General features: G+C 39.3%; 1 protein-coding gene across 1 annotated transcript in view; it reads right to left on the bottom strand.

Moving 5' to 3' along the window:
• LOC120878145 (gamma-secretase activating protein) overlaps positions 1 to 25977 on the bottom strand; it is an 88842-nt gene that overhangs the window by 43105 nt on the left and 19760 nt on the right. Inside the window, exons 7-14 of the mRNA XM_040260764.1 lie at positions 23786 to 23855; positions 22265 to 22314; positions 18967 to 19071; positions 18680 to 18739; positions 17360 to 17403; positions 16087 to 16172; positions 5568 to 5645; positions 4081 to 4158 (exon numbers count right to left, since the gene is read on the bottom strand). Coding sequence (XP_040116698.1) covers positions 4081 to 4158; positions 5568 to 5645; positions 16087 to 16172; positions 17360 to 17403; positions 18680 to 18739; positions 18967 to 19071; positions 22265 to 22314; positions 23786 to 23855 — 571 coding nt within the window. The remainder of the gene's footprint in view (positions 1 to 4080; positions 4159 to 5567; positions 5646 to 16086; positions 16173 to 17359; positions 17404 to 18679; positions 18740 to 18966; positions 19072 to 22264; positions 22315 to 23785; positions 23856 to 25977) is intronic.

The raw sequence follows: 25977 nt of genomic DNA, 5'->3' as shown, positions 1-25977 counted from the left end.
TAGAGTTCACACCTTCACAGTGCCTCATGAGATATTTTTGTACAAAGAACAGAATTTTTGTATACGGATTGAGGCAAGGTATACAAAATAGGTTTCTGGAGAAGGGGGCAGGATAGTAGTCCTTGCCAATAATTTTTCTAGGATCTTAGAAAAACAGAAAAATTCATATAGTAGAAGTGAATTTCATGCAGATGAAGCATTTAGATTATTAATATAAGCGAACCAGCTGGACTCGTTTTTTTCTCCCCAAGAAGTAAAGAAATACATGCTAATTATTTGCATAAAAGGCATTCTGTGGAAGGGAAAGGAAAGAGGATGTAGAACTCTAAACAGTTGACTTATAACTGTCCTTTCAAGTCACTGTGGATTAAGGGATGTTAAAGTACTTAGCATAAGTGGTTGCGATGTTACCATTATGGCAGCACTTAAGCAGAAAAACACAAACCATGATACGGTAGGGGACAATGGAAAGACATCACGACCTAAATTAACTCCTCATCCTACCACTTACTTAACCAGTTAATTAAGGCAGTACTATGTCCCTGGGAAAGGGAGCATTTGGAAATACATGAGGGTGTTCTAAGTTGTCACAATTATTGAGGCAGAGGGGAGATTTACACTGCCATTTGATGAATGAGTGGGCTCCAAGAATGTCAAATCCCTCAGTGTGCACACAAAAGTTACTGTCTCATCTAAAGTGTCAGTAGTACCTGTGGTAGGCTGACAGTCCCAAAGATGTTCATGTGGTAATCCCCAGAGCCTATGAATATGTCACCTCAAGTGATAAAGGAGACCTTGAAGATGTGATTAAGGATCTTGAGATAGGAGTATCTTGCATTACCCAGTTGGACCCAGTGTAATCACAAATGGTTTATAAGGAGGAGGAAGATCTGACTGCAGAAGAGAAGACCATAAGATGATGAAAGAGACTGGAGTGATGTGATCACAAGCCAAGAGATGCTGGCCTCTAGATGCTGGAGGAGGCAAAGAGTCAACTCGTCCCTGAAATCTCCAGAAGGAACCATTTCTGCCCCTACCTTGATGCCCTAAGACTTGCTCATTTTAGAATTTTGACGTCCAGAACCACAAGGCAATGTGTTGTTTATTTAAGGGCTAAAATTGTGGTGAATTCTTACTGTAGCAATCAACTAATATAAGATCTTCAGGGGATCTTCCCAACACAGGGGTTGAACCCAGGTCTCCCACATTGCAGGTGGATTCTTTACCAGCTGAGCCACAAGGGAAGCAGTGTCCCTGATAAGAGACACTAAAAGAAGTATGAGCACACAACACAGACTTTCTGAGTTTCAGTTTCATTATCTGTAAAGTAGGGATTCTTTACCAACTGAGCTATCAACATTCAGAAAACTAAGATCATGGCATCCAGTCCCATTACTTCATGGCTAATAGATGAGGAAAAAGTGGAAACAGTGTCTGACTTTATTTTGGGGGGTTCCAAAATCACTGCATATGGTGACTGCAGCCACGAAATTAAAAGACAGTTGCTCCTTGGAAGAAAAGTTATAACCAACCTAGACAGCACATTAAAAAGCAGAGACATTACTTTGCCAACAAAGATCTGTCTAGTCAAGGCTATGGTTTTTCCAGTAGTCATGTATGTATGTGAGAGTTGGATTATAAAGAAAGCTGAGCACCAAAGAATTGATACTTTTGAACTGTGGTGTTGGAGAAGACTCTTGAGAGTCCCTTGGACTGCAAGGAGATCCAACCAGTCCATCCTAAAGGAGATCAGTCCTGAATATTCACTGGAAAGACTGATGTTGAAGCTGAAACTCCAGTACTTTAAGTGGCCACCTGATGCAAACAACTGACTCATTTGAAAAGACCCTGATGCTGGGAAAGATTGAAGGTGGGAGGAGATGGGGACGACAGAGGATGAGATGGTTGGATGTCATCACTGACTCAATGGACATGAGTTTGAGTAAACTCTCGGAGTTGGTGATGGACAGGGAGGCCTGGTGTGCTGCAGTCCATGGAGTTGCAAAGAGTTGGACATGACTGAGCGACTGAACTGAACTAAACTGAAAGTAGGGATAATATCACCAAGAAGAATTGCTGTAAAGATGAAGAGAACTTAAGCAAAACACTTAGAATATAGTATTAATTGAGAAAAGACAGTTTTTTAATGTATAAATATATCTCTCTTATATAGAGGTGGTTTGGGGTTCATGAAAAACTTCCCTCAAAACTCTATTCTTTAATATTTAAATCAATATAAGCCCCTTCTAACAGGGCGACACTTCAGGGGAAATTACGTGCAATAAATTGCAAAAAGACCTCACTCAAAAAGCAATACTGTTGTCATAAAAGTCACCTCTAGAATAGTTTTAATCTTGGGTGCAAACTTGTGCCTATGTAACAAAATCTGTTTCAAGAAAGAAAGACAACTTATGTAAGATAGCCTATTTTTATAAAGCTCTATTTTTGCACTCTCCACACTCTAAAGATCATAGATTAAATCATGGCTGCCCTTATCAAGAGTCATTCCTAGGGGTTAAGATAAAAAAGGAATCATACATTTGACCTTGCAAAATGGGAAGTTTTTTTTAATGGAAAGTTTCCCACATCACTCTAGAGATGGGATACTGATATAGCTTTGCTGATAAGAATCAAGTCTCAGACCCAGGAAATCTTCATTTATCTCTCTTACCACAGGATGTAGTAGAATCAGGCCTCTCAAAAACAATTTCCCACAGGCTCAGAGCTCATATTAAAAACTGCCACATATTGGCCCACTTAGCATAGGATATCTCCCCTCAACAACAGTATCATTCAAAATAAAAATCTTTTTTTTTGCAACAGTGTGGATGGACCTAGAGAGTATTATGTTTAATGAAATAAGTCAGATAGAGAACTAAGAAATATTCTGTATCACTTATATGAAGAATCTAAAAAAAAAACAATATCTATAACAAAACAAAAGCAGACTTACAGATACAGAGAATAGATTAGTGGTTACCATGAGGAGAGAGAATAAGGGCAAAATAAGGGTAGGCGATTAAGAGGTACAAAGTATGTACAAAATAAATAAGCTACAAAGATATATTTTATAGACAAGGAAACATAGCCATTATTTTTTAATAACTTTAAGTGGAGTATAATCTATAAAAATAATGAATCACTGTTGTGCACCTGAAATTAATATAATATTGTGAGTTAATTACATTTCAATTTAGAAGACCAAAAAAGGAATTATAAACTTTCTTATCATTTTGGTTCTTTCTTTGCCCAGTTTCTTTACAAGCTTTTGCCATGATAGTAGGCAAACTGGGAAACAAACAGGGATAAAGAAAATATTAAAGAACTCATCTGCTCCAAACCTGAAGTTTTTTCTTTTAAAAATACTGTGCCATGTCCCATATGCAGGCAAGCAATAGTTCTGTTTAGTCTTGTACTAACCAACCAGTTTGTGCCCACTCATCCCAACTGTCATGGAAAAGCAGCTTTCCACTGGGAGCCACAATAAATCCCTTCTTCATTGGCTTCATTATAGACTGACTTAATATGTTTTTTTTTCACTTAATGTATTTAAGTCTAATATTTAAGTTCCCTTTACCATATTTACTCAGTGAAAAACTCACTCAAGCTGATCTATCTATAAATGATTTATGGGACTCAGAAGCTTTTAGCAGTTAGTAACAGGGAACAGATGATTTCTCAAGGGTTTTTGTCTCTAAAATCAAGGGACAACATGATGTATTATTTCTCATAGGCTTTTAAGAAACATCTCATTCACTGTCATCATTTTTATACGAACAAATGATCTTTTAGGATTGCTACTAAAAACACAGGAACACTGACATCCTAGGTTCTAAGAAGGGAGAGATCTAAGAAGGGATTCCCCCTGCACCGTGCCGCCTTTCAAAAAGCTCATTTTGGTGGTGGTGGGGGTGTATCCAGAGAAAACCTTCCCCTATCTGGCTTCAAAAAGGTCAGTCATTGTCATCACAACCTGAGTCCCAAAGGGGCATGAGAAAATGGGATGCAAAGAAAAAACAAGGCCTAACATGGACCAGAAGGAAAGGTCAGAGCAGAGAGACACATATGCTGCTCACTCACCAAGGTTGAGAAAAGTAATGCCCTTTGTCACACGTGAGTCAACACTCCCAAGAGTAGTAGTGAAAGTTTTGCTGTGCCCTGTGGAGAGAACACCAAGCCAGAGAAAGGATGTTAAGAAACAAAGAGCTCCAATTTCACCCAAGGCAGTGACTATAAATCATACTCTCCACACTGAGTAACTGTGAAACCGACAAAGCCAGTGTCTTCAGAGCCCTAGAGCTCATGGTTCCCCCATCACTCTCCAGAAGCCAGCACTGAAGATGGGTCACCCGAGTGCAGTCACAAGCCAGTAGCTTACACATAATCTTAGAGCTTAAAGGGTGGGTTGTGCTGGGATAGAAGGATCTGAGAACTTTACTTAAGAATCCAAGGGATGGAGAAGACCAGGTGGTTCTTTGGCCCTCACGCCTCAAGGCTCACTGCCACACTCTTGCTGTCATTAAGGCCCATGAAGGCTTCTCTGAATCACTGAGGAAGCCCACTGTGAGTCAGAGAGGGTGTTTATCTAGTATACTCAGGGTAATACTGGGCTTCACTTTCCATTCTTCTAACTCTTAATCATGGTTATTAGCTCTTAGTACAACTCTCAGAAAAGTTCTATTTACTGCCTTTAATTATTACCATTTGAAAAAGGTATGAAAACATTCCACAAATATCAAACTTGTATTATTAAAGCATACATATAGGTCTTCTGAATTTTCTTCTGTTTTCTTTATTATTAAGTTATTAAACATTTTTTACTTTGATCTCTAACTTCTGAATCTAACATTAGGCAGAATAAAATCTTGTGTGACCTGGCATAGTTTTTTCAGAAAATCCTAATTTTAAATAATTTTTAAGTCTACCCACAGTATTATTATATAACTACTAATTTTAAGCATCTAGACAAGCAGAATAAATACTCTTTAGCATGGTTCAGGCTAAAACTATTAAAAGTTAATTTTAAAACTATTAAAGGGCACTCTGATGTCAACTACAGAACTAGAAAAGATTGGACACTTTACTCCTGTCCTCCAGGCTGACTATTGACATATCCATTTCTTGGGCCACAGATGTATGAAATGAAATAAACGTATCTTAGGTCTAAGAGCTGTTAAAGTCTAAGACGGTAGAAACTTTTTTAACTGAAACCTTATGTACCTTTGTAAGCTAAATCTATAGGTACCTTTCAATTAGTAATAATATAAAAATCAAAAACACACTATCAGCAAATACATCCCTTTGCATTGGTCTGTAGGCTTAGTAAAAAGATATAGGTCAGGAAAAAATATATATTATACAATATTATTTTTAAAATAATATAAAAACAATTAGCTAACAACACTTATCATTCATAAATTTCTTTAGGAAATATGTATTATATAGGTACACAGATATATGATGTACTGATCAGATTTGTTATAAGGTAATAAAACTTTAAAATCTATATACTTTGCTATTTGGAAAAAATGGTTATGTTAAAAAAAAAAAGAATAAATGAAAAGTACCTTTATGAAAGTAAAACACTGAATATGTGATTTGTTCCCAAGAGTCAAAGTTCGGGCAGTAACATACACACAAACTTCCTAGAAGGAAAAAAGTATTTAGTAAAGCTTAAAAGAATCACAGACAAATGAAGTTTCCTAAGCTACTTATCCTTACTGCCATTCCTTTAGATGTTCTGCCTCAATTTACTTCATAGATTACTCCCAAATTCTAGAACTTAACTATTAACAAGTTGCTAAGAAATTTCAATTCAACAATTACTCAGCACACGCTATATGCAATATATTGTGGTAGACTATGGAAGGCTAGGAAAGTGAAGAGACTTCCATATACGGAAGCACGGGGGTCCGGAGAAGTTTACAAAGCTTCATGAGATTCTCCTTACATACATATCCTCCCCTGTGCTCTTTTCCAGTTTGTTCTCCAGCCATTCCGAATAGCTATGGACCCCAGTTAATCAAAACTACGTCTCCTTTTTACAGAAAGGCTCCAGTCTTATTATTTATTTACAATGGAAGGCAAACTGAGGCAATGAGAGCAAGTGGTGTGTGAGCCTGTTCCCACCTATATTTGAGTCACTGAGGTCCATGGCCCAAGGTCAAAGGAGAGCTCCTGGGATAGACTGGTTTTTCCAGATGAGCCCTAATGACTTACAAATGAGGGCATTATGCTTAGATGGACACTTCTATTCTAATGCTAGCATTTATGTGATGACCTGAAATAGGAGATTTCTGGGGTGGAAAGGAGCTTGACAAACCTGGTTCTAGTCCCAGAGCGAATAGTAACTAGCTATGTGAACTCTATCATTATTCTACTTCAGTGAGTCATTTCCTCTACCATACTCCACTACAGTTCCTTTGTTAAAAATCATGGTAGGGGAAAAGAAGGTCCATTTTCCCTAAGAAGGCTATTTCAGGACATATTTAAGCATTCTGTTACAATATTTATCAGTTTTGACTCTTTTAATGATTTTTAAGATTGCAATATATTGTTAGAAAATCATTTTATTGCAATATTTTCAACATGAAATGACAAAAAAGAATAACTTTATCAGATTAAAAAAGGTAATGATTCTGTTAGATTTTAAATTACCATTATGCTTAATGACCACACAATAATACCTTTATTTAAAACTACAGCAGACTCACTAAGAATAAAAGAATGCTACACTAAAGCATAAATAAAAATAGTAATTAAAAGAGTTACCAAAGTCCCATGTACCACTTTGAATACTTTCATATAGTAAACATTCTATATGTTTACTATAGAATGTAAACCTACTGGTTTATCCTGTTCTCTTATGTTCTATGATCACAAGGACAAAGACATTTTTAGCAGATAGAGTTAAAACTTCAGCCTCTCTCTGAATAAAGAAATAAGAATTAAAATAAGGTACCACATTTTCCTTCCCTGGAAGAAAAGTTATGACCAACCTACATAGCATATTGAAAAGCAGAGACATTACTTTGCCAACAAAGGCCCATCTAGTCAAGGCTATGGTTTTTCCAGTGGTCATGTATGGATGTGAGAGTTGGACTGTGAAGAAAGCTGAGGCCGAAGAACTGATGCATTTGAACTGTAGTGTTGGAGAAGACTCTTGAGAGTCCCTTGGACTGCAAGGAGATCCAACCAGTCCATTCTGAAGATCAGCCCTGGGATTTCTTTGGAAGGAATGATGCTAAGGCTGAAACTCCAGTATTTTGGCCACCTCATGCCAAGAGCTGACTCATTGGAAAAGACTCTGATGCTGGGAGGGATTGGAGGCAGGAGGAGAAGGGGACGACCCAGGATGAGATGGCTGGATGGCATCACTGACTCAATGGACGTGAGTCTGAGTGAACTCCGGGAGTTGGTGAAGGACAGGGAGGCCTGGCGTGCTGTGATTCATGGGGTTGCAAAGAGTCGGACACAACTGAGCGACTGAATTGAACTGAACCTCATTTTTCCTTTAAAATTAACAACATTTCAAAAATTGTAATCAATTCTGCCAGTGGAAGAACAATCTCAAATAACAGTAATGAAAAGGTGAACTAGTATAACCTCTCTGAAAAACAGTTTTGCAGAGAATTAAATATATTCACACCTGTTGACCCAGCAATTGTTCTTTTAGGAATCTGTCCTGAGGAATGAGCAAGAAATGTAAACAATATAAGGAAGATTATAATCTCCATTCTAGAAAAAAATCTCTACACATCATTCTTTAGGGAATCGAGGTTATTGTTTTCCTTGTTTTGAAGAAAGTTAACATGAGATGTAAAATAAACTTACGTTAAAACATACACTGAGAGCCATATTCAGATTTCATAGCAAGTATCTCCAAACAGGTTGTAGCTTAGTCACCCTTCTCAATCCCAAAAGGGGAAAAAAGACACAGCAAGGGGAAATAGACTGTGCACAGGCTCTGCAAACCTGTCCCGCTCCTAGAATTTTCTCTGATAGTGTCAATGTTCTAAATGTGGTTCTAAATCTGGTAGCCATGAGCCACAGGTGACTACTGAGCATTTAAAAGACAGCTACTGTGACTGACAAACTCCTTTTAAATTTTATTTAATTTTAACAACTTAAATAGCCGCACATGGTTAGTGGCTACCATACAGGATGACACAACTCTGGAGCACTGGTTCTCACCTCTGAAAGCACATTAAAGCTTCCTGAGCTCACAGATACCTAGGCTCCATTTGAGACCACTAAATCAGAATCTCTGGGGCTGATACTCAGGCATCAGTATTTTTTAAATTTGCCTGAATCATATTAATTGAAATCTATAAGCCTCAGTTTCCTCATCTGTAAATAAGGAAAACATAGCACCTCCTTCATATGGTTCTAACATGAGTGTTAAATGAGATAATACGTATAAAGCTCTGGTAAAAAAGTTGTATGTAGTCATAAAGGTTAGCTGCTATTATTATTATTCCAGAATAATGTTGCTGCTATTTATGAGTTGGGGGAAGTCAGAGTTTGGGGAAAAAAAAAAAGCATGCTCTTAATGGCATATCCAGTGATGTTTAATGAATATTCATCAATGATGAAGATAATATCTCAAAGTTGGCTAGCCTGGGGGAAACCATTTGGACAATGAAAGCTATTATGGACAAAGTTTTCCAAGGGAAATTATCTCATTGTAAAAAGCTCTATAAAATGCTAAACAGAGGCCTAATTCTGGGAACTTGTGAAGGGCAACTCTTATAATTAAATGTGCAGGGCGGAGAAGTTACACTTTTCACCCCTCACCACCTCCCAGTAGGTGGTGCACAAGAAAGCATTACAGCCACTACAGACTCAGAACACTCAGAGCATTCCAAGTACCACTTCAGGGTTGACTCTCAAGATAGGGAGTGCAATCTTTCCTTCAATGCTTTAGAAAGTCCCTGATTCGGGCTTCCCTGGTAGCTCAGCTGGTAAAGAATCCACCTGCAGTGCAGGGGATCCTGGTGTGATTCCTGAGTTGGGAAGACTCCTGGAGAAGGGATAGGCTACCCACTCCAGCATTCTTGGGCTTCCCTGGCATCTCATCTGGTAAAGAATCCATCCATAATGCAGGAGACCTGGGTTTGATCCCTGTCAGTGATCAATGCAAAGAAATAGAGGAAAACAATAGAATGGGAAAGACTAGAGATCTATTCAAGAAAATTAGAGATACCAAGGGAACATTTCATGCAATGATGGGCTCAAGAAATGGTCTGGACCTAACAGAAGCAGAAGTTATTAAGAAGAGGTGGCAAGAATACAAAGAAGAACTGTACAAAAAAGATCTTCACGACCAAGATAATCACGATGGTGTGATCACTCACACTCACCTAGAGCCAGATATCCTGGAATGTGAAGTTAAGTGGGCCTTAGAAAGCATCACCATGAACAAAGCTAGTGGAGGTGATGAAATTCCAGTTGAGCTATTTCAAATCCTAAAAGATGATGCTGTGAAAGGGCTGCACTCAATATGCCAGCAAATTTGGAAAACTCAGCAGTGGCCACAGGACTGGAAAAGGTCAGTTTTCATTCCAATCCCAAAGAAAGGCAATGCCAAAGAATGCTCAAACTACCGCACAATTGCACTCATCTCACACGCTAGTAAAGGAATGCTCAAAATTCTCCAAGCCAGGCTTCAGCAATACGTGAATCGTGAACTTCCAGATGTTCAAGCTGGTTTTAGAAAAGGCAGAGGAACCAGAGATCAAATGGCCAACATGTGCTGGATCATGAAAAAAGCAAGAGAGTTCCAGAAAAACATCTATTTCTGCTTTATTGACTATGCCAAAGCCTTTGACTGTGTGGATCACAAGAAACTGTGGAAAATACTGAAAGAGATGGGAATACCAGACCACCTGACCTGCCTCTTGAGAAACCTGTATGCAGGTCAGGAGCAACAGTTAGAACTGGACATGGAACAACAGACTGGTTCCAAATAGGACAAGGAGTACATCAAGGCTGTATATTGTCACCTTGCTTATTTAACTTATATGCAGAATACATCATGAGAAATGCTGGGCTGGATGAAGCACAAGCTGGAATCAAGATTGCTGGGAAAAATATCAATAACCTCAGATATGCAGATGATACCACCCTTATGGCAGAAAGTAAAGAACTAAAGAGCCTCTTGATGAAAGTGAAAGAAGAGAGTGAAAAAGTTGGCTTAAAGCTCAACATTCAGAAAACTAAGATCATGACATCCAGTTCCATCACTTCATGGCAAATAGATGGGGAAACAGTGGAAACAGTGGCTGACTTTTTTTAGGGGGCTCCAAAATCACTGCAGATGGTGACTGAAGCCACGAAATTAAAAGATGCCTACTCCTTGGAAGGAAAGTTATGACCAACCTAGACAGCATATTAAAAAGCAGAGACATTACTTTGTCAATAAAAGTCCGTCTAGTCAAGGCTATGGTTTCTCCAGTAGTCATGTATAAAAGTGAAAGTTGGACTATAAAGAAAGCTGAGCACAGAAGAATTGATGCTTTTGAACTATGGTGTTGGAGAAGACTCTTGAGAGTTCCTTGGACTGCAAGGAGATCCAACCAGTCCCTCCTAAAGGAAATCAGTCCTGAATATTCATTGGAAGGACAGATGCTGAAGCTGAAACTCCAATAGTTTGGCCACCTGATGCGAAGAGCTGACTCATTTGAAAAGACCCTGATGCTGGGAAAGATTGAAGGCGGGAGGAGAAGGGGATGACAGAGGATGAGATGGTTGGATGGCATCACCGACTCTATGGACATGGGTTTGGGTAGACTCTGGCAGTTGGTGATGGATAGGGAGGCCTGGCATGCTGTGGTTCATGGGGTCACAAAGAGTCTGACACAACTGAGTGACTGAACTGACTGACCCACTCCAGTAGTCTGGCCTGGAGAGTTCCATGGAAGGTCTAGTCCATGGGCTCGCAAAGAGTCGGACATGACTAAGCAACTCAGATAGGGTGTGCAATCTTTCCTACAATGCTTTAGAAAGCTCCTGATTCATCCTCCTATTGTTAAAAATGTATCAGAAAAAACTATAAAAACTCATAATCCTAATATATCAGTGGTCTGACATTAACAGAGCACTTTTGCTCACCACTAACTCTTATGATCAGCCTCATCATCAAGATTTTAACCTTTAAATCTCTGAAAGGTAACAAATTTCATTTCTTAGGGCAGGAAAATTCAGGGCAAAGATGCTTTCAAGAATGTAATAAGTGATGGTGAAAGGACAAAGTAGCTCTGAATGACTAACATGGAACAACTAAAAAACAAATGTTATTACAGCATCAGCATGAATGTAATAGTTGAAATAAGTAGAGTTTGTAAAAGGTCCTGAGTCTATTGGCAGTTCTTTCATGAACCATGTTTTCTGTTCTCCACACCAGTGGAAAACTAAGCTCCTTATTATAGAGGGAGCCATATAGGGATTAGACTATTTGTGCCTTTCCCCATTTGCTGAAGCAGGTATTTGCTTTAATCACAAAATTTCAAAAGCTGTTTTTGAAAAGTAATTTGGGAAATATATGAACTGACAACTTATGAGTTGAAAATAAAAAGAGTGCTTTTCTTGGTTTATTTCACCTTAAATCTGAAAGCACCCCGTTTGAAACAGGCTTATTTTTTTATTTCAAAGCTGACTGTGAAAAGCAAGGCTTCTAGACATCACTGAGAAAGGAAAAACAGGCTCTTTCACATCTTTTGCCAAATTAACCTAACATTTCTTAAGATATGTCATAGATAGCCTATTTATAAACTACTAATATTTGTGAGAAATTCCTATTGGAATAAAATGAAACGGAATAAAATCTTCACAGAATAAAAGCCTAAAATGATTGTTTATATTCAACAAATTTAAAGTTAGTAGCAGGGAAGAACCAACCCTGGGGACACCACATGAGCTCTGGATCCCATTACATCCCACCTTCTAAGCAAATTCACTCTACTAGTTATTTCTCTCTGCTGTATATTGTCATCTTTTCTTTTCCACTAAATATCCTATAAGCATTCAAACATCCTACAGTCTCCACCGTCTCAAAAAATAATACCCCCACAATTCCACTTCCCCATCCAGCTGCTGCCTCTCTTATGCAAGCACATGTTGCTATAATTTTTCAATTCTCACGTGAGATTTCACCCAGCACAATCAAGATTCTACCTCAATCACCCAGCACAAACTATACACAGTAACTTCCACGCAGCCATACCCAATGGGCTCCATTTCTTACCACCTACTAAAAGTCACTCTTTTTTATGAAACCCCTTTGGCTCTTGGCTGCTATAACATCTCACTTGGTTTCCCTCTTCTCTCCCCATACTCTTTCTTTTTTCTTTGGATGTTCCACATAACCTTTGTATATTTATGTCCAGATCTAATTCCTAAAACTCCTCCCTTTTTTTGACCCTTTACTTGTGTGAGATGAGTGCAACTGTACAATAGTTTGAGCATTCTTTGTCATTGTCTTTCTTTGGAATTGGAAAGAAAACTGACCTTTTCCAGTCCTGTGGCCACTGCTGAGTTTTCCAAATTTGCTGGCATATTGAGTGCCCCACTTTCACAGCATCATCTTTTAGGATTTGAAATAGCTCAACTGGAATTCCATCACCTCCTCTAGCTTTGTTCGTAGTGATGCTTCCTAAGGCCTGCATGACTTCGCATTCCAGGATATCTGGTTCTAGGTGAGTGATCACACCATCGTGATTATCTTGGTCGTGAAGATCTTTTTTGTACAGTTCTTCTTTGTATTCTTGCCTCCTCTTCTTAATATCTTCTGCTTCTGTTAGGTCCATGCCATTTCTGTCCTTTACTGTGCCCTCCTTTGCATGAAATGTTCCCTTGGTATCTCTAATTTTCTTGAAGAGATCTCTAGTCTTTCCCATTCTATTGTTTTCCTCTATTTCTTTGCACTGATCGCTGAGGAAGGCTTTCTTATCTCTCCTTGCTATTCTTTGGAACTCTGCATTCAAATGGGTATATCTTTCCTTTTCTCCTTTGCCTTTTGCTTCTCTTCTTTTCACAGCTATTTGTAAGGTCTCCTCAGAGAACCATTTTGCCTTTTTGCATTTCTTTTTCTTGAGGATGGTCTTGATCCCTGCCTCCTGTACAATGTCATGAACCTCCATCCATAGTTCTTCAGGCACTCTGTCTATCAGATCTAATCCCTTGAATCTATCTTGTCACTTCCCCTGTATAATCGTAGGGATTTGATTTAGGTCATACCTGAATGGTCTAGTGGTTTTTGCTACTTTCTTCAATTTAAGTCTGAATTTGGCAATAAGGAGTTCATGATCTGAGTCACAGTCAGCTCCCAGTCTTGTTTTTGCTCTACGGCTGCAAAAAATATAATCAACCTGATTTCAGTATTAACCATCTGGTGATGTCCATGTGTAGAGTCTTCTCTTGTGTCTTTTCTTGGGCTTCCCTGATAGCTCAGTTGGTAAAGAATCTGCCTGCAATGCGGGAGACCTGGGTTCGATCCCTGGGTTGGGAAGATACCCTGGAGAAGGGAAAGGCTATCCACTCCAGTATTCTGGCCTGGAGAATTCCATGGACTCACAAGAGACTGACCCAGACTTGCCCGTGAGTATCCAGGAATCTCTGGCAGAGGTGTGGGTCGGCGGTGGCCTGCTGCAGGGTTGCGGGCACTGAGTGCAGCAGTGCATGCCTGGGACCTTTTGAAGGAGGTCGCCATTATCTTTGTTACCTCCACCATAGTTGGGCCTCAGGCCAAATAACAGGGAGGGAACACAGTCCCGCCCATCGACAGAAAATTGGATTAAAGATTTACTGAGTATGGCTCTGCCCATCAGAACAAGACCCAGTTTCCACCTCAGTCACTCTCTCCCATCAGGAAGCTTACATAATCTTCTTATCCTTCTCCATCAGAGGGCAGACAGACTGAAAACCACAATCACAGAAAACTAACCAATCTGATCACATGGATCACAGCCTCGTCTAAGTCAAAGAAACTATGAGCTACCCAAGGGCTACCTAAGATGGAGGGGTCATGGTGGAGAGTTCTGACAAAACGTGGTCCACTGGAGAAGGGAATGGCAAACCACTTCAATATGCTTGCCTTGAGAACCCCATGAACAGTATGAAAAGGCAAAAAGATAGAACACTGAAAGATGAACTCCTCAGGTCGGTAGGTGCCCAATATGCTACTGGAGATCAGTGGAGAAATAACTCCAGAAATAATGAAGAGACAGAGCCAAAGCAAAAACAACACCCAGCTGTGGATGTGCCTGGTGATGTAAGTAAAGTCCAAAGCTGTAAAGAGCAATATTGCATAGGAACCTGGAATGTTAGGTCCATGAATCAAGGCAAAGTGGAAGTGGTCAAATAGGAGATGGCAAGAGTGAACATCAACATTTTAGGAATCAGTGAACTAAAATGGACTGGAATGGGTGAATTTAACTCAGATGGCCATCATATCTACTACTGTGGGCAAGAATCCCTTAGAAGAAATGGAGTAGCCATCATGGTCAACAAAAGAGTCCGAAATGCAGTACTTGGATGCAATCTCAAAAACGACAGAATGATCTCTGCCATTTCCAAGGCAAACCATTCAATATCACAGAAATCCAAGTCTATGCCCCAACCAGTAATGCTGAAGAAGCTGAAGCTGAATGGTTCTATGAAGACCTACAAGACCTTCTAGAACTAACACCCAAGAAAAATGTCCTTTTCATTATAGGGGACTGGAATGCAAAAGTAGGAAGTCAAGATATACCTGGAATGACAGGCAAATTTGGCCTTGGAGTACAGAATGAAGCAGGGCAAAGGCTAATGGAGCTTTGCCAAGAGAACGCACTGGTCATAGCAAACACCTTCTTCCAACAACACAAGAGAAGCCACCCTCATCTCTTGCTAAAATCCTCCCATGGTCTGCGAGGCCCTACATGACCTGGCCCCTGCCTACCTCTTCAGATCTCTCTACCAATACTTTTCCTATTGCTCACTCTACTTCAACTAGTCACCCTGTTCTTAGCTCACATACATCCTCAAGTATCAAGGGAAATATTATTTCCTGCCCTAAGTTCCCCGAGACTGGTTTATAGAGGGACTTGTGGGCTTGAAGGAGACCCAAAATGGAGAGAAAACTATGGACTGCATTTTGAAAGACTGAGGTTGAAAAGGAAGCAATTTTCAGGACGAAGAATGCATTGGCTGAAGTAGTACATACTTGTACATACTTGAACATACTATAACAGTATCTTCTATTAAACCTCCACTATATGCTCTCATGGCTTCCTATAATTCTTTCATAAAATGTACCATGATTCTATTCAAATACTATGTGTGCGCTTACTTAATGTCCAACATCTGTACTAAGTAGTAACTTTCTATTAATGCTCCATAACTGACAGATCAATGAATACCACATAATATAGCTTTAAATGAATGTAATTTTAGTCCAAGCACTACTTAACTCTAATAGTAACTGTCCACTCAAGTTGGAGTATTAAATATGGCTATTAGATTTAGCTATTAGAGTTGATTACTCAGATGATTATTAAAGTTAATGAGCAGTTTTTCATGAGATTCATTGACTGTAATCATACTCCTCTCCTCTCCTTTTCAGGCATTATTTCCCCCCCTCCCTATTTTTTCTATCTATAATAAACAGGTCTTAAGAGATGGAATACTGTACACTCATAACTTGTATGTGAAGATTTGATTGTCAGCTCAGTAGGTTATAGCATGTCTCTGAAAGTAGCAAATCACATGGGTTTAGAACTTCAGCATCAGTAAGCCAGACACAAAAAGCATCCCTCTCATTGTATATCATTTCTTTACAATGAAGCAGGTGAGAAAACGTAGCTTGATTAAATATGAACCCATCCCCTCTACTAGAGAAATAATACAAAGAAAAACTTTTAGAACAATAGCTGGACTGTGGCTTCTTTTATACAGACAGCAAATGTATAAAATTACAGTGGAGAAGTTAATTTGGTATGTAAATATCCACATGATCACTTATGTTCAGGATCCATATAACTGAACAATGGCTAAATATATCGAACTCAAGTAAAATTAAATAAATTGACAAATACAACCCGCTTCTACCTGAATGGTTGGTAAAAACACATAAGGTCAGGTGTTCGGATAATTCTTCTTGGTCTTGAAGATCACTATATCCAAAGTTGACAAGTCTAAGAACATAAAGGATAAGAATTTACAAGTAAGTTCCCTCATAAAAGATGTGAGTAACAACTATAATTTATCCACATGTCTCTGAGAAATTTAAGTAGATAATATGTCCTTTTGTTAAAATAAATAAGTAAAGCAACAATTTTTCAATCCTTAGTCCAGGAAGATCACATACGCTGCAGACAGCAACTAAGTCCACGTGCCACAAATACTGAGCTTGGGGTCTAGAGCCCAGGAACCGTGGCTACTGAGCCCTCGGGCCACAGGTGCTGAAGCCTTCATGCCCCAGAGTCTGCGCTCCGCAGGAGAAGCCACCATGACGAGAAGCTACTGGAGAGCAGTCCCCGCTTGCCCCAGCTAGAGAAACACCCACACAGCAATGAAGACCCAACACAGCCAAAAAATAAATAAGTAAAATTATTTTTTAAAAAACAGTAAATTTTAAAAATACATGGTACATAAATGGCAATAGGGAAACGGATACACAATATTTCAACTTTTGTCTAATTTTAAAATAATGTTGATGCTACATTTCAAAATGAATAGAACTGAATGTTCATATATGATAAAAATAAAGCTAGTGAAATGTAGTATTTTGCAATTATCATTAATTCAGGAAGACTTTCATTTCTTCTGTGCACTTATGTCTTTGAGTCTATTTTTTCAAAAGTATCTCCTGTTTTTACTAAATGTAAAATAGTCTGGGGGGGAAAGACCTTGCCTTTTGTATAAAAATGAAAATGGGGGGCACGGGGAGAAGCAATAGACTCAGCTGAGCTATAAGTGGATTGACCTGAGACATCCTCTTTGATGGCAACAAGAAAAGGGTTCTGATGCTTCATTCTAAACATAGAGCTCTCTGACTCTGACTCTTTTTATTGAATTACAGAGTACTTCCACATATCAAAAAAAAAAAGAAGATGCCCTATAGAAATAAATGGCTAAGAAAATCAATATGATTGCCTTTACATGGAAAAACCCTGTGTTCATACTTGATAACATTGTTTATATTCCCTATAGAAAACAGAAACAGAAAAGATGGCAAACACTCCCTCACATAAACAGAAGATCAAATTATCCTTTTAGCAGTATATCACAGATTATGTTTAAATATAATCATTCTGTCCAGAAGTGTCTATAAAAAAATAATAACAAGTAATTATTATAATTCAAGTAAGGAGTAACTTACTTGAATCCTGAGTCACTTAATGATATATCCAAGGGTGCTTCAAACTGTCAAAAAATCAGGTGATAACAAAGCAAAAGATGACGTTAGTTAGGTGACGATAGTTCTGGAAGCCAGAGCAAACCTGACGACACTGTGCTTACATGATGATGAAGAGCTCCTTTAACTAGCGTTATCTTCAGAGGTTATTTCACAGGTCTACATAGAGGAAGTCCACTGGGAATATTCTGGAGTCTACATAAATCACAAGCTTGACTTCAGATTTTGCTTCAGATTTGACTACCGTAGATGGGTTGTGTAATAAGTCGATTGGAAGGAGTAGGCTTTTATAGGACACAGATGATTGTGTAGGGAATAGTATCTTTAGAAAGAGAATGAGTGTGAGTCCAAAAAAAGGGGGGGCAAGAGGAGTAAATGAAATTCTTATAATGGTATGATGTCAGTCTGCATTAGACAGCAATATTAATCCTAGCCAGGAAGAATAATGTTCTGTCCATCACAGATAAAGATACTTATGATTCCTCACTACAATGATACTTCTCACTACACTCCAAATACTTTTCCAGGCGTGATTCTAGATTTTTACTAATTAAACTATATCCTCTCATCGACTTTAGACTCAATCCACCATCCTCACACATCCTTTTGGATCAAATGACGTGTAATCACGTACTACTGACCACACCTACCACATGCTGCTGCTGCTAAGTCGCTTCAGTCGTGTCTGACTCTGTGCGACCCCATAGATGGCAGCCCACCAGGCTCCCCCATCCCTAGGATTCTCCAGGCAAGAATACTGGAGTGGGCTGCCACATACTACCTCCTACTAAATTCTACCTCCTACAAACCCTCACTCTTAACCATGTTTCTTTATTGTGAAGCATTCAGTTAGTAGAAATTCCCTGTGTGTGCTTTTCTTATCACCTATATTAATTGCATTTATATAAAGCTGAAGCTTTGAGCTGACAGGAACTATTTTACTTGCTCATACAAGCTATTCATACATGATCAATAATGCTAAAATGCTCTTTATGATAACTTTCATTAAAAAGGAATAATGGTTAGTATAAGGGCTTCCCTTGTGGCTCAGCTGGTAAAGAATCCACCTGCAATGCGGGAGAGCTGGGTTCGATCCCTGGGATGGGAAGATCCCCTGGAGATGTTCCAGGGAAAGGCTACCCACTCCAATATTCTGGCCTGGAGAATTCCATGGGCTGTGTAGTCCACGGGGTCATAGAGTCGGGCACGACTGAGCAACCTTCACACAAATCACAAAATGGGTATAAAATTTCACCATATAGCCCAGTCATTTTCCGGGCTTACCATTAAGTTAAAGTGCTCATCAGCATAAAACTGGATGCATTTTAAGACACTCCTTGATTTCTAAAAGAGAAAACAGAGTAAGTGACAAATTAAGGAAAAAAAAACACTAAAGAGAGAGAGAGGAAAGGAAGCAACAAAAAAGCAAACAGTAATGAAGATCTTCATTATTTGTAATAAACTTTGACTGCTCTCATCAATGAAAATGAAGTAATTAATAAATTACAATAATGATAACGTCAAAATTAAAACACTCCCATAAAAAAGAGAGCCAGTGGATTAGTTTTTACCTTCAGATCAATATAGTATAATCTCTGCTCTGACATATCCCACTGAGCCCAAACAAAATCTTCCGCTATTCTCTCTCTTGGGAGATGGCCAGAATTTTTAATTACCTAAGGAGGCAAAGAGATTTTAGAAATAAATAACTGTTTTAAAGGAGAACATATCTGGGTTTCATAATTATTTTTGAATATTCTATCTTTATAATACCTGTAAATATCTCCACAGTTAATTTTTAGTTACCCCTACCTCCAACACATACACATGGAAGCTCTTTCCAAAAAAAGATTTAAGGTATCATTTCATTACTTGCTCTTTACAACACTCTGCAATAAACTATTTTATTCTTGTTCTTAGTTAGACAGACAGGCTGGGGCTGTTGAAGGCAAGGCCACACTTATCACAAATCAACAGGTAGGCAAATAGAAGATTCAAAGCTTCCTGTTTTGGACATAACACACTCAAGTATCTGCAGTCTAGAGGGCTTTACTACCAAAGGTCAACTGTGAGGACAAGGGGAAACTCAAGCCTAGGAGAGGGGAGTACTGGGCAACAATCGTAGATCTGCCATAAACACTTCATGTGGCTTTGGTCATAGTTCTTACCTGTCCTTCTTCTACAATGAGTATGATGATACTGCCCATTTCTCAGCAATACTTAATTATTCATCCTTCAAGATCCAGCTGAGGCATTGCCTCCTGTACAAAACCCAGTTTCACCTCCCAATATGAAGGCAAAGCTCCCCGTCTCCATATTTCTGTCACTTTGGCGTGCTTCTATCACATTTATACTTTAATTAGTGCTATAAGTCTACCCCAATGATTATGCACTCTTCGACAGCACCTTTATATTTTCAATGACTTGACTGTTTCTAGTATGTAGTAGTACTCAAGAAATACTTGTCAAATAAAGGGAAAGGAAATTGTATGCAAGGGTAAATGGAAAGAAATGCTAAATGTAATACAAGGAATTCAGAGTTCATTTTCCTCAAAATGCTCAACAAGCAAAAGCTATCTATACTGGCACAGGTAAGTAAAGAATGAAGACAGGTTGATGTAGGAGAATGAGGAATAAAAGGGATGGACCTTTCTTTGATGGTTTGATGGACCATCAGAATAGTCCATATTTGTACCTAAACCCTCTCTAATCTCAGATGGGATTTCTTCCCTGAGGCTAAGTTGGAACTCAAGGGAGGCACAGGGCAAGCAGAATCATACACCTCTATTTCTGTTTGCCTGGTTCCATCACGTTTGCTGGCAAAAGATCCAAGAGTACTTATCTGACTCTTAACTTTGGGAAACCCATCTTGTTTCCATCTGATGGCAACTGAGGTTCATATAGCAGTTCTTCCCTCTCCAGAGTTACCTCACCTGTGTGAGTCTACATTGTTGTGTTTCCTGAAAATGCTGGGATAAATATAATACCATCACTTTTATATAGGGATGTTAGGGTTGTTATAGGGTAGGTTGTTATAGGTTATAGGTTGTTATAGAGTTGTTATATAGGGATGTTAGCAGTGCCTCACAGAAGGACACACGTGGATGAAGGTGTGCTGGGGCTGTATCATCTTGGCCAGGAGAATCCTTCCTGGGCTTCTGACAAGTGCCTCCTGGCCTCACTCTCCCGGCAAGGTCTCTCACGACTCCCAACCCCTCTTCTCACCAGCAGTCCTCTGTCTGTATCCATTTCCAGTTCCTGACTCCAATCTGTTTATTTAACTATCTCCAAATCCTCACTGATGGTTTTGGGATTTTGCACCTTGGTCCTTCCTCTCTGGCCTGACCATTTCCAGCCATTGGCCTTGTCTTTGCCCTCCCATCCATCTGGGGCCCAGAGCTCTAGTCACACACTTTCTCATCATTTCCCAGCCAGGCGTCTTGATTTGAGGCTTTCTATCATAGATACACAATTAACAAATGCCATTTCTCATTTCAATTTTGTTCACATAATTTAAAATTAAAATCAGAGAAAGAGTATTCTGATGTAGACCATTTAAACATTGAAGGAAATCATTTTAATATCAGTAACATCACAAAAACTGTCAAGAAAAAAGACAACCTAGCAAAAATATACACAAGAATATAACTAAACAAATTTCAGAAAAATAAATTCACATAGCCAGTAAGTGTAGAAAACGTTCAAACTCAACAATATTAAAGGAAATACAAACTCAAACAATAATGTTCAGTTCAGTTCAGTCGCTCAGTAACAACTTAAACCCATCAAACTGGATTTTTTAAAAAGGGAAACACATCTATTATTGGTATGGATAGAGGGAAAGGGTACTTTAATATTTTGGTTGCAAAACTAAATTGTTACAAGTCTTCTGGAAAGTAATCTGGCAAAATGTGTTGAAGTTTATTAAATGCATATAACCATCAACCCACTTATCCATCCCTGAGGGTTTAATCCAAAGAAACATGTGTACCAAACATGTAAAGTTAAAAATATTTGAAATGATTTGAAATGTAAACAAATAAAAGGGGGGAAAAGGCAATCAAGTGAATATACATCCATGGAAAAATGGTGACAAAATTGTGTACATCTATGCCAGGGACCGTTTGCATTTCTGAAGACAATGCACTAAGCTACTCTAGGTTGCTCAGCAGTAATTCCACAAAGTTGAATAAGGAGAGAGTGGATAATAAACAAACCCCTGGGTGTATCAGGGTGGGGATGTGAGACACAGAGGTATGGAGAAAAGTATGAAAAGATACACAATACACATGGTTGTGAACAAAAGTTAGAAGTGAAGAGTCAAGAGGGGTGTGGAAAATAGCAAAAAAGGAAAGAAAACTGAACTATATAGAACCTCAGCATATATGCTATGATCTCATTTATTATATGCATGCTTATGTATACATGTATACAAATTTAGAGAAAGAAATCGTATCTCTGTTTAGAAACCTACAGGGATACCCCTGATATATTAAGCAAAAGCAAAGGCAGCAAATTAATATCTATACTATGAATCTATTTTAGTAAAAGCAACTGAATCCCAGTATCTGTGCACCGAACCCTGAGCGAGGTACAAGGCAAGGAAGCATCACTCAAGGCTGTCATCAGTTATCTCAGGAGACTGATTGGCAGGGGGAGTGGGGGTCGGTGCTGAGATAGATATGAAGGAGATAATCAACTCCTTCATGTATCGTATATTATTTCATATGTTATAAAACCAATCTATAACTTGAAAGACACCAAATAAAGTAGAATGTTTTCCATAACATTAATACACCCTTAATAGCCTAGAAACGCTACTCTTTATGGGAAAAAAACTCTGAAGCAAAAGGAATTTCAAATATTTACCACTCGATTTCCATCTTCTTGGACAACTTGGATATGAAACTGTTCAATATCTTTAAAAAAAAAGAAAATAGAAAGACAGTTTAACCTTCATGAAAAATATGAGTACTTTTTTTCACCCAAACAGTTGTGAACTTTTTTTTAATATATAAAAGCAAAGCAGATTAAACAATTGGCTGGAAAATAGTACTATCACAGATGGCAATCTCACAAGAAAGGTTCAAAACAAAAACCCACCTTTCTCCACCTTCCCTTTACAGTCTGTGTCAAGCCCAGCATTTACTCTGCTCCTCAATACCAACAACACATGAAGCATTTAACTCTGCTACTCCCCTGGGTTAGCTGAACAAGTGTTTCCCTCCCCAGTACCATCAGTCTTATATAGGGCTCATTTGGCAGGGTTTATCTTCAATTTCCAAATACCAAATACCTCTTTATATGAAAACATCATATAGAAAACTCATTATGCCAGATATTAGGGGGAGGTATTTTTATAGGGGTCATTAACAGAACACTATAAACACCGTATTGCTGTATAGATGGACCATTTTTCTCAGTAAGCAGTTTACATTGAGCCATATGTATCTTCTGTTGGTTCTAGTTACAAAAATGTGAGACACATAATTGGGCAAGAGTATCGGAGAGGGCAATGGCAACTCACTCCAGTACTCTTGCCTGGAAAATCCCATGGATAGAGGAGCCTGGTAGGCTGCAGTCCATGGGGTCTCGAAGAGTCAGATATGACTGAGCGACTTCACTTTCACTTCTCACTTTCATGCATTGGAGAAGGAAATGGCAACCCACTCCAGTGTTCTTGCCTGGAGAATCCCAGGGACGGGGGAGCCTCGTGGGCTGCCATCTATGGGGTCGCACAACTGATGACGGAAACGACTGACGCAACTTAGCGGCAGTAGCAGCATAGGAAGTGAACACAAACCAAATCTTCAGTCTTGTCCCTCCAATTACAAATCAGCTGCTTCACCTCATAACAAGAAAGACAGCTTCCTAGATAAGATGCACCAGTGAATTTTGTCCTTTCTCTATCCCTCCTTCTACTTGAAATCATCATTAAAGGATGCCCCAATCTTATCTCCCTCTACCTGAATTTGACCAAGTCGCTATGTATCCTCGAGTTCTGCCATGGATTTCTTCTAGCTTCTAACACCGTTCCCTCTGTCCATCCAAGCCTTTCTCCTTACATTATAGTTTCAACTGTGACAGCCATCCTAAAGAAGGATGGACTAAAGAAGACAAAAATGACTGTTCTACCAACATTCTACCATGTGCCCAAACTGGAAATCCATGTTTGCAGAAGCCCATCACACATGGAGACAGAACCTAAGAGAAAAACAAGTGAGGCGGAGAGAAAGTCCTTCCACAGGAGTCCTAGATCTTCAACGGACATCAAAGTCAGTGGACTTTTGGACTGGCGAGTGGACAGTTAGAAGCTTCATCACATTCTATGCTTCGTTAGGCAATATGCTGTTCATGAAGTCCCTATAGAAAACCTAAAGATATACTTACATTTTTCTTCTGAAAGCAGTAACAGATGATTCTCTGGTCGAGGGCGACTTTCAACATGTGGGTAGAGGAACTATAAAAAGGAAATTAAAGTCATAAGCAACTACCTTGCTTACACAATTATTTCAAAAGTTATGTTCAATTACTGTACAACTACATACCATAGAAGGGAGTGGGAACTGCAAAATAGTTTAGGCAAATCACATTCATACACACTATAGATGGAAGCAAGGAAGAAAAAGGAACACTTTCAGGAGCTCGGTTTTGCAGGAGGGGATTGATGGCAAGTCCAACACAATTCCTTTAAACAGTAAGGCTAAACTGTAAGCCATTCCTAGGGATGGTGCTTCATATTTGGAAGATGTGATTCTGAAGTCAATCAAAAACAATATCAATAAACAACATTTGAACAGAAAGTTCCATTTCACAAGCACCAAAAAAGAGTGATCGATAACAATTTCTTATGCAGCTAAACCTAGTGTTTAATTTAAGAGCCAAGTAAACAAACTCTCCACGACAACTTCCAAAGTCCCACATCCGAGAGACAAAGCACAACAGAACAAGGGACTTTCCAGGAAAGGACAGTGAGTCACAGTGCGGCATGTGGTGGAGGATTTACCTCAAAGTATTCAACGGCTGCCACTGGAAGAAAAGGCCTGATCCCGCCCTCCCTCCTCCTCTGTGCCTGCCCTTATTTGTCAGCCCAGAGCACAAAGCGGGCAGCCAGAAACACAAGGCCTGATACCATCAGCTGTGATGAGGGGAACCTGGCCGTGAGATGGCTCCAGTGACTTAATTCCTTCATCATTCTAAAGTGAAAGTGAAGTCGCTCAGTCGTGTCCAGCTGTTTGCGACCCCGTGGACTGTAGCCTACCAGGCTTCTCTGTCCATGGGATTCTCCAGGCAAGAATACTGGGGTTACCATTTCCTTCTCCAGGGGATCTTCCCGACCCAGGGATCGAACCCAGTTCTCCCACATTGGAGGCAGACACTTTAACCTCTGAGCCACCAGGGAAACCTAAGAGTAGCTATAAATCTGAAGTTTCACTTTGCAACATGAAAGACAGCTCACTACGTCCAATGGCTAATTTTGGGTTTTTCCTCTAAACTTGAAAGCGTAAGAAAAGAACAGAACTTTTCAAGTCCCTGTTTTACAGCCTACAGCCTTTCTAAAGACTAGGGAATTTTTTGACAAAATATATTTCATGGTACCTTAACTTTTCATAATGCCAAAATAGAATAGATCTCATCAACTTTTAGAAAGATTTATCTTTTTTTTTTTTTTTTTTGGCCACACTGCAGCATACAGGATCTTAGTTATCCAACCAGGAATTGTAGCTGTGCCCCTTGCAGTGGAAGCTTGGCGTTTTAACCACTGGACCACCAGGGGAGTCCCTAGACTTGGTTAACTTTTAAAACTGTTTGTAGGCATTTCCCTTTGAGAAAAACAAAGTATTAACTATATACCATTCTTCACAGCAGGGCTTCCCCAGTGGCTCAGAGGTAAAGAATCTGCCTGCAATGCAGAAGACCCAGGTTTGATCCCTGGTTAGGGAAGATCTTCTGGAGGAGGAAATGGCAACTCACTCCAGTATTCTTGCCAGAGAAAAAGCCCCTGGGCAGAGGAGCCTCGTGGGCTACATACAGGCCATGGGGTAGCAAAGAGTTGAACGCTGAGCAAATAAGCACACACACTCACATGCATTCTTCACTGCAATAAACTCAAAACTGTAAAATAGAAAGCAATGCAAAATTCAGCTATGAGAAGAATATACAACTTATTTCTGCTGATTTGTGAAACTGTGTACATTGAAAAGGGTACTTTGTGTACTGGAGTTGTGGAGAAGCAATGATGAGTTTTCACACAGATAATGGAAAAGCAAACACTCAATGCCTCAAAATAAGGAGAAACTACAGATTTGGTGTCCCCTGAGTCTCCAGAGGTGACCACGGCCCGCTGGCTTAGGGCTGTGACCTAAACTGATGACCAGTTCTAAACCTTTGTCTAGTCTCTGTGAGGCAATCACGATTTTAAAATTTCCATTCAGGTGGTTGTTTTTCTTTCTAATTTGAGGCAACCCTGGAGCAAGGCCTACAAGTGAGAATATACATAAGACAGGCTTCAGACACAGCTCTACAAAAGCATGCAACGATTTTGGAGACTTTGTTTTGTTTGCTTTGTGAGTAGGAATCTA

This window comes from Oryx dammah, unplaced genomic scaffold (assembly GCF_014754425.2).
Source record: "Oryx dammah isolate SB20612 unplaced genomic scaffold, SCBI_Odam_1.1 HiC_scaffold_18, whole genome shotgun sequence".
NCBI lineage: Eukaryota > Metazoa > Chordata > Mammalia > Artiodactyla > Bovidae > Oryx > Oryx dammah.
Note: the sequence above shows the minus strand (reverse complement) of the source record. Positions and strands in the feature narration are given on the sequence as shown.